The 13,588-nt window shown below is 43.5% G+C and overlaps 1 protein-coding gene across 1 annotated transcript in view; it reads left to right on the plus strand.

The window, feature by feature from the left end:
- The window catches only part of TNRC6B (trinucleotide repeat containing adaptor 6B), an 877,462-nt gene extending 868,717 nt beyond the window's left edge, over window positions 1-8,745 (plus strand). The window contains exon 26 of the mRNA XM_029590231.1: window positions 8,052-8,745. Within this exon, the coding sequence (XP_029446091.1) occupies window positions 8,052-8,436 (385 nt within the window). The 3' untranslated portion in view covers window positions 8,437-8,745. The remainder of the gene's footprint in view (window positions 1-8,051) is intronic.
- Window positions 8,746-13,588: the final 4,843 nt, after the last annotated feature.

Raw genomic sequence — 13,588 nt, forward strand, 5'->3', positions numbered from 1 at the left:
CAAATTGATCCTGCCTCCTGGCTTTCAGAAAAAAGAAATGCAAAGCATGGCTTTTCAGCTACACCTTCTTTTAGAATTCCCAAGCAGAGGGACTTAGTCTTCCTGAACCATCAAGTAAGAACTATAAGTTATACGCAGTGGGATCTCAGTGATATCCAGTTGTTTGTGTTTTGATTTGATTATTGTGAGTTGTGCTGATCAATCTTTTATTGGATTTGCAGGGGATAAAAATTTGTACATTTGATTCAGCTGTGATTGTAAATGACCTTCAGCCAATGTACTGTAACGGAGTTAAAACTTTTTAAAATCTGCCTTGAAACCACTCATGCAAAAAGGGGAATTTACTTCTTACCTTATTTCCCTTCCTTGAATACAGTAGGACCAGTCCAGATAAACAGGTTATGTGCCAACCAGGAAATGGAGACAGATACAAGCTTATTGATGTCATCCTTTACATACATCCGGGCTGACACCAACCTGCCAGTATTCCTGTAACAAGAGAACTGTGGACAATATCAGTACAATCATCAAATCATATTACCAGTTCCCTGTACGTACCCGGATCAGTCCAGACTCCTGGGTTTTGCCTCCCCTCCAGCAGATGGAGACAGTTTTGACAGACTCTGCCTTATATGCCAAGGTGCCACCCACAGTCTGCCAGTATTACTCTTGTCTCCAGCAGATGGTGGAGGTGCAAAACTCAGTCTCTACTGGTTACTTGGTAAAAAAAAGTATAATTATAGTCTTAGATAGGGCTTAAGCTTTAATTTAATAAAAAAAAACAAGAAAGAAAGACATTAGAGAAGGAAGACAGGGAGAGCGTCCTTCAGCCTCCCAGGGGGTTTGTCAGGTCCTGAGGGGACCATCCTCCCCTGGTGTTTGAGGCAGCTGCGGCTAGGGGTCGAGAGCCCTATTGCCATTGTGCAGCACTGCTTGGGGGTGATACCGGGGAGCTCGGATCACTCACCCTCGCAGGACCAGACCAGGACCCAGGATTTGGCTGGGCAGGTTTTAAAAAAAAAAAAAAAAAAGGGACTTCTTGCTGTCCAGCTTTAGATTTTCTTTCTCCCAGGACTCTCCTTTATTTCTCTGCCGCTGCTGATGGGGACTGATTTAAAAAAAAAAAAAAAAAAAAGTGCTATTTTTTTCTCTGTACCTCAAACCGTGATGGGTGTTTTGCCGCACGTGCGGCTCCGGGCGGGCGCGCCTTTCCAGGGATGGCCTGTGCTCAGTCTGCCTCCCCGACGGCAAAGGGACCTCCTCGGCGGCCGGGGGGATGGTTCTTTGAGGGAGGTCGGTGTTGCTCGCGTTCAGAGAGCTGCCGGCTCCTTCCCCCATTCCTTTCCTGCTGTGCGCGGGAACCAGTGCCATTTTAGGCTCTTTTCCTTCGGCAGCTCAGCTCGCGTTGGGGGAGGGGAATCTTCTGCCCACATTGTCTCCTCAGCAGCCAGCACGATGGCCTAAATCTCCTGTGCTTGCTGGCTCAAACGCACAGGGGGATGACACTGGGATGGATGGGACTGATTCGGAGGGGTCTTCCTCATCTTTTTCATCTGATTTTATTTTATTGTTACATAAGGCCAGGAAGGCTAGCAAAAAACAGGCTGCTGACAAGGCGGCCTTCTCGAATCCTCCCGCCAAGGCAAAAAAAGTGGTCAGCGTCTGAGGGGATTGGAGGGTCCTCAAAAGCGAAGCGCCCCTTATGGGCGCCGGATGACTTAGATACGTCTTCAGACGCGGCGCATCTGGATGGTCAGGACCTACCATCCCAGCCCCCGAGGGGGATGGGGACCAGCAGAAGAGTGCTGCTTGCGAGTCCCATGTCATCGAGGGAGACGACCCAAAGGTAGTTCGCCTATTTAGAAAGGAGGAACTGTGACCTCTTATTCCCGCTATTTTGGGAGAGTTGGGAATTGATGCCCCGCAAGAAGAATCTCGCTTAGGTTCTATGGATCCTGTCTTATTGGTCCTGAGGGGCCCTCCTACATCTTTCCCTTTCCATTTCTTGGCTACGGACCTGCTATTCAGGGAATGGGACACCACAAATTTGGGGTTGAAAGTCTCCAAAGCAATGGACAAGCTCTATCCTCTGCCAGAGAAAGATTTGGATATTCTACGGGTTCCCAAAGTAGATGTAGCAGTATCAGCGGTCACAAAAAAGACAACTATCCCAGTCATGGGGTCGACGGCCCTTAAGCATCTGCTGGATCTGCAGCTTAAGAAGATCTTCGAGGTCTCTGCGCTGAGAGTCCGTGCAGCGATGTGTAGCAGTTTCTCTTTGAGAGCGGGCCTCCGCTGGGTGCAACAGCTGCAGGCAAAAGAATCACTATCTGAAGATGAAGCTTTTCAGGCAGGGAGGCTAGAACTGTGATAGCTTATAGTGCAGATGCCTTTTATGACCTCTTGAGGACGTGTGCTCGGTCCATGGTTTCTGCTGTCTCAGCATGTAGATTGTGGTTACATAACTGGTCTGTGGATGTTACTTCAAAATCCCAGTTGGGATCCCTGCCTTTTAATGGCAAGCTGCTGTTAGGGATGGAACTAGAGGACATGATTCAGTCCCTGGGCGAGAATAAGATTCATCGGCTACCGGAAGATCAGCCAAGGTCGAGAGGGTCTTTTTCTTCTAGGTCTCGCTTTCGCGAGGGTCGAAGATCTCGATTGCCCCAAAGCTCCAATTCCTCCTTTTGACAGAATTCTAGCAGGCAACAGTCGTGGTCTCAGTCCTTTCGTGGGCGATGCTTTGGCAGACCTGGTAACCCGCAGTCCGCACAAGGAAGTAAGCCTTCACAATGATGTGCGGCAGGTCCATTCCTCGGTTCTGGTTGTCGGGGGCAGACTGTCTCTGTTTTACAAGGAGTGGACCAAACTCACATCGGACCAGTGGGTTCTCTCTGTGATAAGACACAGCAACGCGTTAAATTTTGCATGGCGGCTCCAACCTCATTTCCTGGTCTCCCCTTGCGGCTATGCAGAAAAGCGTTGGGCAGTGCGAGAGACATTGCAGCACTTTCTCGACCTCGGAGCAATTATGCTGGTGCCGCCGTCGGAGCAGCGAAAGGGCCGCTACTCCATCTACTTTGTTGTACCAAAAAAAGAGGGGACCTTCCAGCCCATCCTCAATTTAAAGCGGGTCAACATGTTTTCAGATCCCTCGCTTCCACATGGAAGCGAGGGATCTGAAGACATCGGTCCATCATTGCTTCAGTTCGGCAGGGGGAGTTTCTAGCATCCCTAGATCTGACAGAGACATATTTACACATTGCCGTCCAGGCCAACCACCAGAAGTTCCTGAGGTTTGCTATGCTGGGGCATCATTATCAGTTTCAAGCTCTGCCTTTCGGCCTTGCTACAGCACCCAGGACGTTCACCAAGATAATGGTGGTGGTGGCAGCGCAACTACGCAAGGAAGGATTCTTGGCACATCCCTACTTGGACGATTGGTTGATTCGAGCGAAGTCGGAGGTGCTTTGTCACTCAGTAATCCACCGGGTGCTTAAGCTATTACAAGTGCTCGGGTGGGTTGTCAACCTTCCCAAGAGTAGTCTAATTCCCTCCCAGTCATTGGAGATTCTGGGGGGTATCTTCGATGCACAACAGGGCAGAGTGTTTCTGACGTCCGAGCGCATTGTCAAGATGCAGGGTCAAATTCAAGTCTTGTTCTCCAAGCATCCTCCAAAAGTCTGGGACTACTTGCGGGTCCTGGGCTCCATGATGTCTACGCTGGAACTGGTTCCATGGGCCTTTGCGCACATGCGTCCCTTACAATCAGCATTGCTTTCCCGGTGGAATCCAGTTTCCGAACAATTTCATCTACCCCTGCCTCTGACGGAGCCCACACGGTCCAGTCTGGATTGGTGACTACTCTCGGACAGTTTGAGTCCAGGGGGGGGGGGGTGTTCCATTAGTGATTCCAGAGTGGACGGTGGTCAACACAGATGCGAGTCTTTCCGGTTGGGGAGCAGTTTGTCTCGGGAAGTCCGTGCAGGGCCAGTGGTCCCAAGAGGAGTCTCAATGGTCCATCAATCGCCTGGAGACCAGGGCAGTACGGCTGGCGTTACAAGCCTTCCTCCCGATCCTCAAGGAGAAATCGGTCAGAGTGCTGTTGGACAATGCGACCACGGTGGCTTACGTCAATCACCAAGGAGGAACAAAAAGCCAGCTGGTAGCATTGGAAGCTCGTCAGCTAATCAGCTGGGCGGATCAACACCTGGTCAGTATAGCCGGGTCGACAACATTCATGCGGATTTCCTCAGTCGGCATCTGCTCGATCCAGGAGAGTGGGAGTTGGCCGACAAAGCATTTCAGCTCATCTGCAACACGTGGGGCACACCCTGCATGGATCTGATGGCGACGTTAAAAAATGCCAAAGCTCCGCCCTTCTGTGCTCGCCGCAGAGACATGGGAGCAGAGGGCATGGATGCTCTGGTTCTTCCTTGGCCGTCGAACATCCTGCTCTACTTATTCCCGCCTTGGCCTCTAATCGGCAAAGTACTACAACGAATCAAACTACACCCAGCAGAAGTGATCCTGGTGGCTCCCGAATGGCTGCATCTTCCTTGGTTTGCGGATCTTGTCAATCTAGCGGAGGCGGGTCCCCTACAGCTTCCAGATCTGCTGCATCAGGGGCCTGTCTGTTTCGACCAGGCCGATCGCTTCTCTCTAGTGGCATAGCTTTTGAGAGGTAGTGGCTGAAGGGCAAAGGATATCGGACGTTGTGGTGGCTACACTCTTGAGGTCGCGTAAAACTTCCACTTCCCTGTCTTATGTACGAGTATGGAAGGTCTTCGAGTCTTGGTGCATAGGGCAACAGGTTGTTACTACCTGGGCGTCCGTGTCAGATATCTTAGGTTTCCTTCAAGCTGGGTTAGCTAAGGGCTTATCGTGCAGTTCCTTGAGGGTGCAGGTGGCAGCTCTTGGTTGTTTGCGTGGTACCGTACAGAGGGTTCCGTTGGCTGCGCATCCAGATACATAAGAACATGCCATACTGGGTCAGACTAGGGTCCATCAAGCCCAGCATCCTGTTCGCAACAGTGGCCAATCCAGGCCATAAGAACCTGGCAAGTACCCAAAAACTAAGTCTATTCCATGTTACTGTTGCTAGTAATAGCAGTGGCTATTTTCTAAGTCAACTTAATTAATAGCAGGTAATGGACTTCTCCTCCAAGAACTTATCCAATCCTTTTTTAAACACAGCTATACTAACTGCACTAACCACATCCTCTGGCAACAAATTCCAGAGTTTAATTGTGCGCTGAGTGAAAAAGAACTTTCTCCGTTTAGTTTTAAATGTGCCACATGCTAACTTCATGGAGTGTCCCCTAGTCTTTCTATTATCTGAAAGACTAAATAACCGATTCACATCTACCCGTTCTAGACCTCTCATGATTTTAAACACCTCTATCATATCCCCCCTTCAGCCGTCTCTTCTCCAAGCTGAAAAGTCCTAACCCCTTTAGTCTTTCCTCATAGGGGAGCTGTTCCATTATCTATTATGCATTATCCTATTTTCTTCTGTTGGATCCTTCTTCCAATTTTTGAATGAAGATCTTTTGGCTAAAATAGCTTCTTTCACCTCCCCTTTTAACCATGCCGGTAATCATTTTGCCTTCTTTCCACAGTCTGGTCAGTGTGCTGCGGCAGTCCAAGAAGCAAACAGAGTGTTGGGAATTATTAGAAAGGGAATGGTGAATAAAACGGAAAATGTCATAATGCCTCTGTATCGCTCCATGGTGAGACTGCACCTTGAATACTGTGTACAATTCTGGTCGCCGCATCTGAAAAAAGATATAACTGTGATGGAGAAGGTACAGAGAAGGGTGACCAAAATGATAAGGGGAATGGAACAGCTCCCCTATGAGGAAAGGCTAAAGAGGTTAGGACTTTCGGCTTGGGGAAGAGATGGCTGAGGAGGGATATGATAGAGATGTTTAAAATCATGAGAAGTCTAGAATGGGTAAATGTGAATCGGTTATTTACTCTTTCAGATAATAGAAAGACTAGGGGGCACTCCATGAAGTTAGCATGTGGCACATTTAAAACCAATCGGAGAAGGTTCTTTTTCACTCAACGCACAATTAAACTGGAATTTGTTGCCAGAGAATGTGGTTAGTGCAGTTAGTATAGCTGTGTTTAAAAAAAGGATTGGATAAGTTCTTGGAGAAGAAGTCCATTACCTGCTATTATAGAAACATAGAAACATAGAAATGACGGCAGAAGAAGACCAAATGGCCCATCTAGTCTGCCCAGCAAGCTTCACACATATTTTCTCTCATACTTATCTGTTTCTCTTAGCTCTTGGTTCTATTTCCCTTCCATCCCCACCCCTAATGTAGAGAGCAGTGACGGAGCTGCATCCAAGCGAAACACCCAGCCCGATTAGTTGACTTAGAAAACACCCAGCCCGATTAGTTGACTTAGAAAATAGCCACTGCTATTACTAGCAACGGTAACATGGAATAGACTTAGGTTTTGGGTACTTGCCAGGTACTTGTGGCCTGGTTTGGCCTCTGTTGGAAACAGGATGCTGGCTTGATGGACCCTTGGTCTGACCCAGTATGGCATGTTCTTATGTTAACCCATTTCAGAAGGGGATAAATTCCAGCAAAAATTGGTGATTCAAGTTGTAACAGAAACGCGTTGTGAGATAGCTAGATTTTGGTGATCTTCACAGATTCCTTCCTTTCAGGGTTTAGTCTGCTGTGTACATAATTTATACTGCTTATCAAAGAAATACTATGGCGAAGTTTAACAAAGTGTGGTCCGCTTATGTTACATGGTGGGATTCTAGCCTTTAGAGAGGGTTAGTTAAGATAGGGTGTCTCCTTACTGATGTTTGGAATTGGGGAACTCTTTTTGTTGCCTACCTTGTTATACTCTTTACCTCAGGGACAAAATGAAGACCAAATATCTAAAGGCCCCCCAGGGGGGCGTTCAGGTGATATTGCTTTGGTGGTGGTGATAATAGGTATAGTTGATTTTCAGAAGTGGGGGTTGGGGGAAATCAAGTAGTTTCAGATATATTACAATCATATAGCAAAAGAATTGAGATCATATGAAACATCTCCATTAACATCAAAATAAACATACTTTTCAGAAATCACAACAGATCTCAAATTACAAGGAAATATTGGAGCCAAGATGTACGTAAGATCCACAAGCAATTCTCTACCTGGTACATCTGGGTTGTGTTAAGTAAATGCTTCTGCATTAATTCATGCCTGCTTGTTGAAAAAGTCAACAGATTTCCTTACCTGTAAACAGAGTTCTCCATAGACAGCAGGATGAATTAGCCTTTCTTAGTACTTGCCCACTTTAAAATTTAGTAATTAGTGAAGTCTCCAAGGAGTTGGGACATATTAAGAATGGGTAATTCATCTTGCTGTCTATGGAGAACTCTGTTTACAGGTAAGCAAACCCACTTTCTCTTTCAACAAGCAGGATGAATTAACCATTCTTAATACTTGTCTGCCTTCCTGGAGAATTGACTAGTTAGCTAAATCTTAAGCTCTGGAAGAGACAGAGGAGCTCAGAAGGCAGCATGCATGCGTGGGAAGTCCCATATATAATCAGTAAAATCTTTACTGGACTCTGAGAGCTGGATCCTTGTCAGTGCTGTTGGATGAAGTCATCACATGTTAAAGATTAATTGATCTTGCTTTCTACGGAGAATCCTGCTTACAGGTAAGCAAATTTGTGAATCTTGCAAACAAAGCAAGCTGACATAGCTCAAAAGTTAGTAAAAAAAAAAAAAAAGTAAAAATCATTGTGGCTCATACAAAGTATTATAACTAATTGTATACTTTCCAAATATTGTATAGTACATAGTGGTTGCAAATTTTATGGTTTGAATCATTATAAAGAATTTACATACATTCCACTACATATACTCTCTTAATCAGATAAAATTTGTTTATGGTCATATTTGGTTAAGCAACATGTTTGCAAGTCTGTTTAATTGTCTCATCACTGCGTTTTCTGTTGGGAGCTTCCTCTTTGCGTGATCTAATAGATTTCTCTCTGATCCCTTTATTTGTCCTCCTCATTGCCAGGTGCGTGTTGGGAAATACCACCATCCTGGCTGAATTTGCCACAGATGAGGAAGTCAGCCGCTATCTTGCACAAGCTCAGCCACCGACACCTACAGCCACCCCAGGCACCCCTACAGGAGGCTGGCAGCCCCTGGAAACGGGACAGAGTCAGGCAGATGCTGTTGGGCCAGCATTGAATCTTTTTGGTGGTTCAACAGGGCTTGGCCAGTGGAGCAGTGGTGGAGGCAGCAGCAGCAGTGATCTAGCTGGAGCTTCGCTATGGGGGACCTCAAATTACTCTTCAAGCCTATGGGGTGTGCCGAGTGTGGAGGACCCCCATCGGATGAGCAGCCCCGCCCCTTTACTACCTGGTGATCTCCTGGGAGGAGGGTCGGATTCCATCTGAACTCTGAACTTTCAACTCTGACCTCGTGACCTTTTGGAACAGCAGCAGCACTAACTTGACTTTTTTCTTTTTTTTTTTCAACTTGCAATAAATACATTTTTTAAAAAAGAAAAAAAAAACAGAAAACACAGAGAAAGAGAGAGAAAAAGGTGGGTCACTAACAGACTTTGTCTATCTGAGCACATAGTTGCCTCCCTTCTATAACTTTCAGTTTTTCTTTGTTTTGTTGAAATATAAATCAAAAAAAAAAAACATATCACTCTTGAAAATACTTGAATCATGAAAGCCAATCCAGAGAGATAATGTGAAGAAAGATACACATACCATTTGAAAACAATTTAAAATGTTGGGCATGGGGGGGAGGGTGATACATGACATTAAAAAAAAAAAAATTAGTTTATAGTTTTTCACTTTTTTCATGTTATACAGAAGTTGTTGCTAAGTAACATATATACTGAAAAGAAAAATAGCTTTTTAACATGGTTTGCACTGGGTGTGTTTCCGTCCTCTAGTCTGTTTTGTTGGGTGGGAATGGGAGGGGTTGAAATTGAGAAAAAAGTGTGTGGGATGGGAAGAGAGAGGGAGTGGGGGGAGGGATGTGCTTAAAAAATGGACTTGACGGAACCTCACTTTAAAACAACAAAATTGGGGGGAAGAACACTGTGTGTGATTGGATGAGTGATACCTACCAGCATGGCCTGGTACAAGTTGCTGTGTGTGAATGTAATTGTGTGTGTGCGTATGCATGTATTTCTTAAAAGCTGCATGGCTGACAGTTTACAGGCCACCTCAACTTTGGTAGGAGCAGGTCAGGGTCTAGATAGAGTTCCCTACCCCCCTTTTACTCAGTAATTTGGGGGAAGGAAGAGTTCAACTGCACAGCTGCATTAAAGTTGTCTTATCTTGGTTTGCAGTGCTCAGGACAGTTGCTTCCTGACTCCTGTGAATGGTAGAGTACAGCATGAATCCTTTGGAGCAGGTTCTCTGAGCTCCTGCCGTTGCTTACTTATTATATTGTTTTTCCCCAGTCTGAAAATCCTGACTTCAGACACCAAGGAGTTAATCTTGTTTGAAGAGATTTTGGTAAAGATGGAGAAAAGGAGGGATTCAGTGGCAATGTTTAAAAAAATAAATAAATAAAAATTAAAAATGTTGAACTAACTGGCTTATACAGAACCACTATTTATCAATTCTGTATCTGTATTGCAAATCTGTTCTTTGGCAGGTGATGAGCAGGGTTTGAGCAGAGGTTGCCACATGTGTGGTAGAGCTTGTAAGCCAGTTAGATCATTTGGTAACTTGGCAGCTTGTAGTACTAGCATTCTTGAGTTCTGCAGGGTCCAGAGAGTTATGGTGATATGCCACTCTCATAGTTACCAGGTGACTCTAGGGCATTAAGGTAGGCTCCCTAAGCCTGTTTTAATTCCAATTGCATTTGTCAAAAAAGTAAGTATTTAAAAATAAAAATCCACCATATCTTGTTCAGGCTACCCTTGATTACCTTGAGCCATCTGATAATGCTTAATTAGCCAGAGAGAATTAGGCTAAGCAAGCTGAAATTTAAAAATCATTTAAAAAATATATGGGCAGAAGGCCCATCAGACAATGAACATTTGGGCCAAGTATGGCAATTCCAGGGGCACAGGTCAATTGACTGGCTATACCCAGGTTCCAGACAGTCCCATAGTTCAGGAGAATGGTGTTCACAAAGTAATTATGTATACCCCACTCATACAGACGTTATTCCCTAATGAAGTTCTCATCTTAATGTCTTCAACTCAGGGCTCAAAACCCCCATAGTATTCTATGCTTGTTAGGTCCATCAGTTCATCAAACCATGCCACCAGATTTTCTTTTTATGCTGTGCTACCCAGCCTAAATGCCAATTCTTAATGGATCTTTTCCCTGAGCGTGACAATACACTCTCATGTTTTGCTATTCCACAAGTAGTGGGATTTATTCCTAAACAGTAAAAAAAAATAATAATAAAAATTAATGAAATCTGGAAGTGCTGCAAGCCATTTGCTGAAATGCTGCCATCATTGGTATATGTATCTTGGAAGTATGAGTAATTTAGCTGCTCCCCTACTCATTTTCCTTCATGTCTTCAGTGCAGCACTACTTGTGCCTGGCATGGCCCATTACAGCCTCCAGACTGTCACTGACAACCGAAAACGTTTACTTAAAACTTTTGAATGTTCTTTAAAAAAAAAAAAAAGTGTGTACTTCAAAATGTTTCCTTCAGATTGTTTTTATTTTTTATTAATGTGTGTGTGTGTGTGTGTGTGTTTTCTTTTGCTTGGATTGGTATAACTAGCAAATAATTTGTAACATGCACCTTTCATTTTGTTTATTTTTTAAGGAGTTTTCTTTATTTCCCATATATTTTTGCTTTTTTTAGTGTATTCTTTCTTTAACTTTGTTTTTTAATTTTGAGACTTAGTATTTGTAGCAGGCATTCTGGACAGAATAGAATGTCCTTTTGTAGTGATAGCAATAGCCATCACATGTGCATGCTTGCAACAGATCTCTTAAAACTATGGATAACTTGAACAGACTTGGATTTGTTCTGCTTAACAGCCCATATTGGTCATTGCGGCAGCAGTGACATCTTTTAACCTTTCTTATTAAGGATACAGTGAATCCAAGGCAGTTTTGCCCATCTCAGTAAAAATGATCTTAATTCTTCATTTGCTTTCTTTCCCTTTATTTTATTGTTAGAGCTGAACTGATGGAGGAGAGCCAGAGGGTTGACTTAATAAGGAATTGTTTTGTGGGGGTAGAGGGTGGAAGCAGGATTAAATGATTGTAAAGTAGAAACTTATAGGACCCTTTTATATGAATTTCCCAGGAATTTTGACTTTCATTTGTTAAAACCGTGTGAGATTCTTTTAATACTTGGTGCCTGTATAGGCATCAATTATTAATATTAATGGAACAAACTAAAGTCTGGAATGATTTGGTTGAATTGATGACAGTGAAAAATGGATTTTATCTGTAAAAAGATTAAAAAGAAAATGAAGGGCCATAAAAAAAAATTTGTAACACAGAGTTTTGTGAATCCAAGAACACATTGGGCTTGGTTTTATATTCTGAGATTTTGTTGTGCCATGGAGCATCACATTAATAATTTTTAAAAAGCTGACATTTGTACCAGCAAAAATGTAACTTATTGCTGCTTTTGATGTTACTACCTGGCAGCATTGTACCTGAACATATTTTTATTTTCTTCAGTCTCTCTGCATTCTTTGATTTGTAGTCCCAGTTGTTCCCTGCTAAACTGGATGCAGTGGAGTGCAAATTATCAAAACAAAACTGAACTGGCTCACCCTCTCCTATGATTTAAAACTATCTCGGTAATCCTGTGGGGCAGAGCAGGACTCTTTGTTCTTTGTATACCTAAAGAAGTATGAGGGGAGGCATAAGTTGTAGTTTACTGCAGCACGTACCATGATGCTGAATCTGTTCAACTTTGTGCTGAAATGTGTGTTTGCTTGTATGTATGTGGAGGAACATTTTATATTAAATGTAATGGTTATTCATTTGAAGATAAGGCGTTCTGGACTGTACGATGCTAAGTCTGGTAAAGCCCTGGAGGAGGGGTAGGGATGCAATGCTATTATGTTTTCATTTCTTGTTTTAAATTCTCTCCTAAATGGATCTGATTACTGGTAATTCTGCATTTATGATTGAAAACCTATAGGCTTTATAAAGGTGCATTGGAATGAAAGTGTAGAAAACAGAACAGCCCGGTGGCCTGGCAGTCAATCTTTTCTTGTAGTATGATAACATGGGCTGTTATCCCCATTTTTGGTAGTTGCTGAGACTAGAAATGCTGCTGAATAGTACTCTTGAGTCCCCCTTTCCCTGGGGGGCGGGTACTTTTTTTATTGTCACTTCAAATTGGCTTTGTATTGTCAGGGAGCAGTATTACATTTTTGGCTTAATGCTTCAGAGATCATATGTATCTGTCTATGGAAACGCTTTTGGGCGATAAATATGGTAATACTGGGAAGTGGATGATTGCTCCCTAATGAGAGTAAAATAGGGAAGAGTGCTCTTAACTGGATCAATAATCCAGTGTCTGAGAAGGATAAGAGTGAGTGAAAAAGAATATTTTGATCTCACTATGGAAGGATGTAGTGATATGTGCGCATGTTTAGATATTTATCTTTAAAACAGAGTTTGCAACACGTACTTTACCCTTTTTGAAACACTGCATCTTCTTCCCCTAGCTCTTTAACAGCAGATCACTTCAAAACCACATCTTATCAGGAATTCTTCTAAGACATTCACTGCATCTGATACCAGCAAAGAACCACCATAGCTTTGATGTACATTGTTTTTCTGTTAGCTTGGAATGGACAAGATTCATACAGCTTCTAGAGAGGATTGTTTGAAAAAGTCAGCTCCTGTTAGCATCTTATTTTCACTTGCCTAATCTGGACGTGCCCCATTGTGCCACGTGATCTGCTTTTGTACAGTATCTCAATATCTTTGCCTAAAACAATTAAAGCTTGTTTGTTGCCTCCAGATATTGGTTAAGTCAGCCTACTATATCCATCAGAGGAGGAGAACTAAGGCCACTACTAGAACAAAGATGCATTCATTACAATTCAGGATTTTAAAATCCTGTGGCACTTTTCATCTTTCATTCACCTTGGGAAAGGTTGTCTTGAGTGCTGTGCAAACTGTAATTTGCTTCACAGGCTGAACAGAGAAATCCAAACCTTTTTAATCTGTGTTGCCAAAGTATAGAGGCTCTGTGCTATAGGAAAGACTTAATTGGCCAATCTAATCATCTGATTTGGCCCACTGAGAAACAAACTCTTCTACCCATGCATATGCTGACTAAATTTGTTCAAGTGCTCCTGATGGGAAAGCTGCAGCAAGTGCTGTGGTATTGCAGTTTTGTCTCTTTGATAGAGCTGCATGCACTTGTATGTTATTTCCATCTCTAGGATTTCGAGAGTTGCCTCTTTGCTCATCTCTACCTCTCAGTTTTATGACTTGCCCACCTCTAAGCCTCATCCCCATTTACCTCTGCGTCTCTTTATTATTCATATTTTTTTTGCCTGCACTTTGGGCTTTTGTTGAGTTCATTGGGAAAGAACCAATGAACGCCAGGTGCTAAATAGCCCTCTTGTTTACA

Source organism: Rhinatrema bivittatum, chromosome 2, assembly GCF_901001135.1.
Source record: "Rhinatrema bivittatum chromosome 2, aRhiBiv1.1, whole genome shotgun sequence".
Classification (NCBI taxonomy): Eukaryota; Metazoa; Chordata; class Amphibia; order Gymnophiona; family Rhinatrematidae; genus Rhinatrema; species Rhinatrema bivittatum.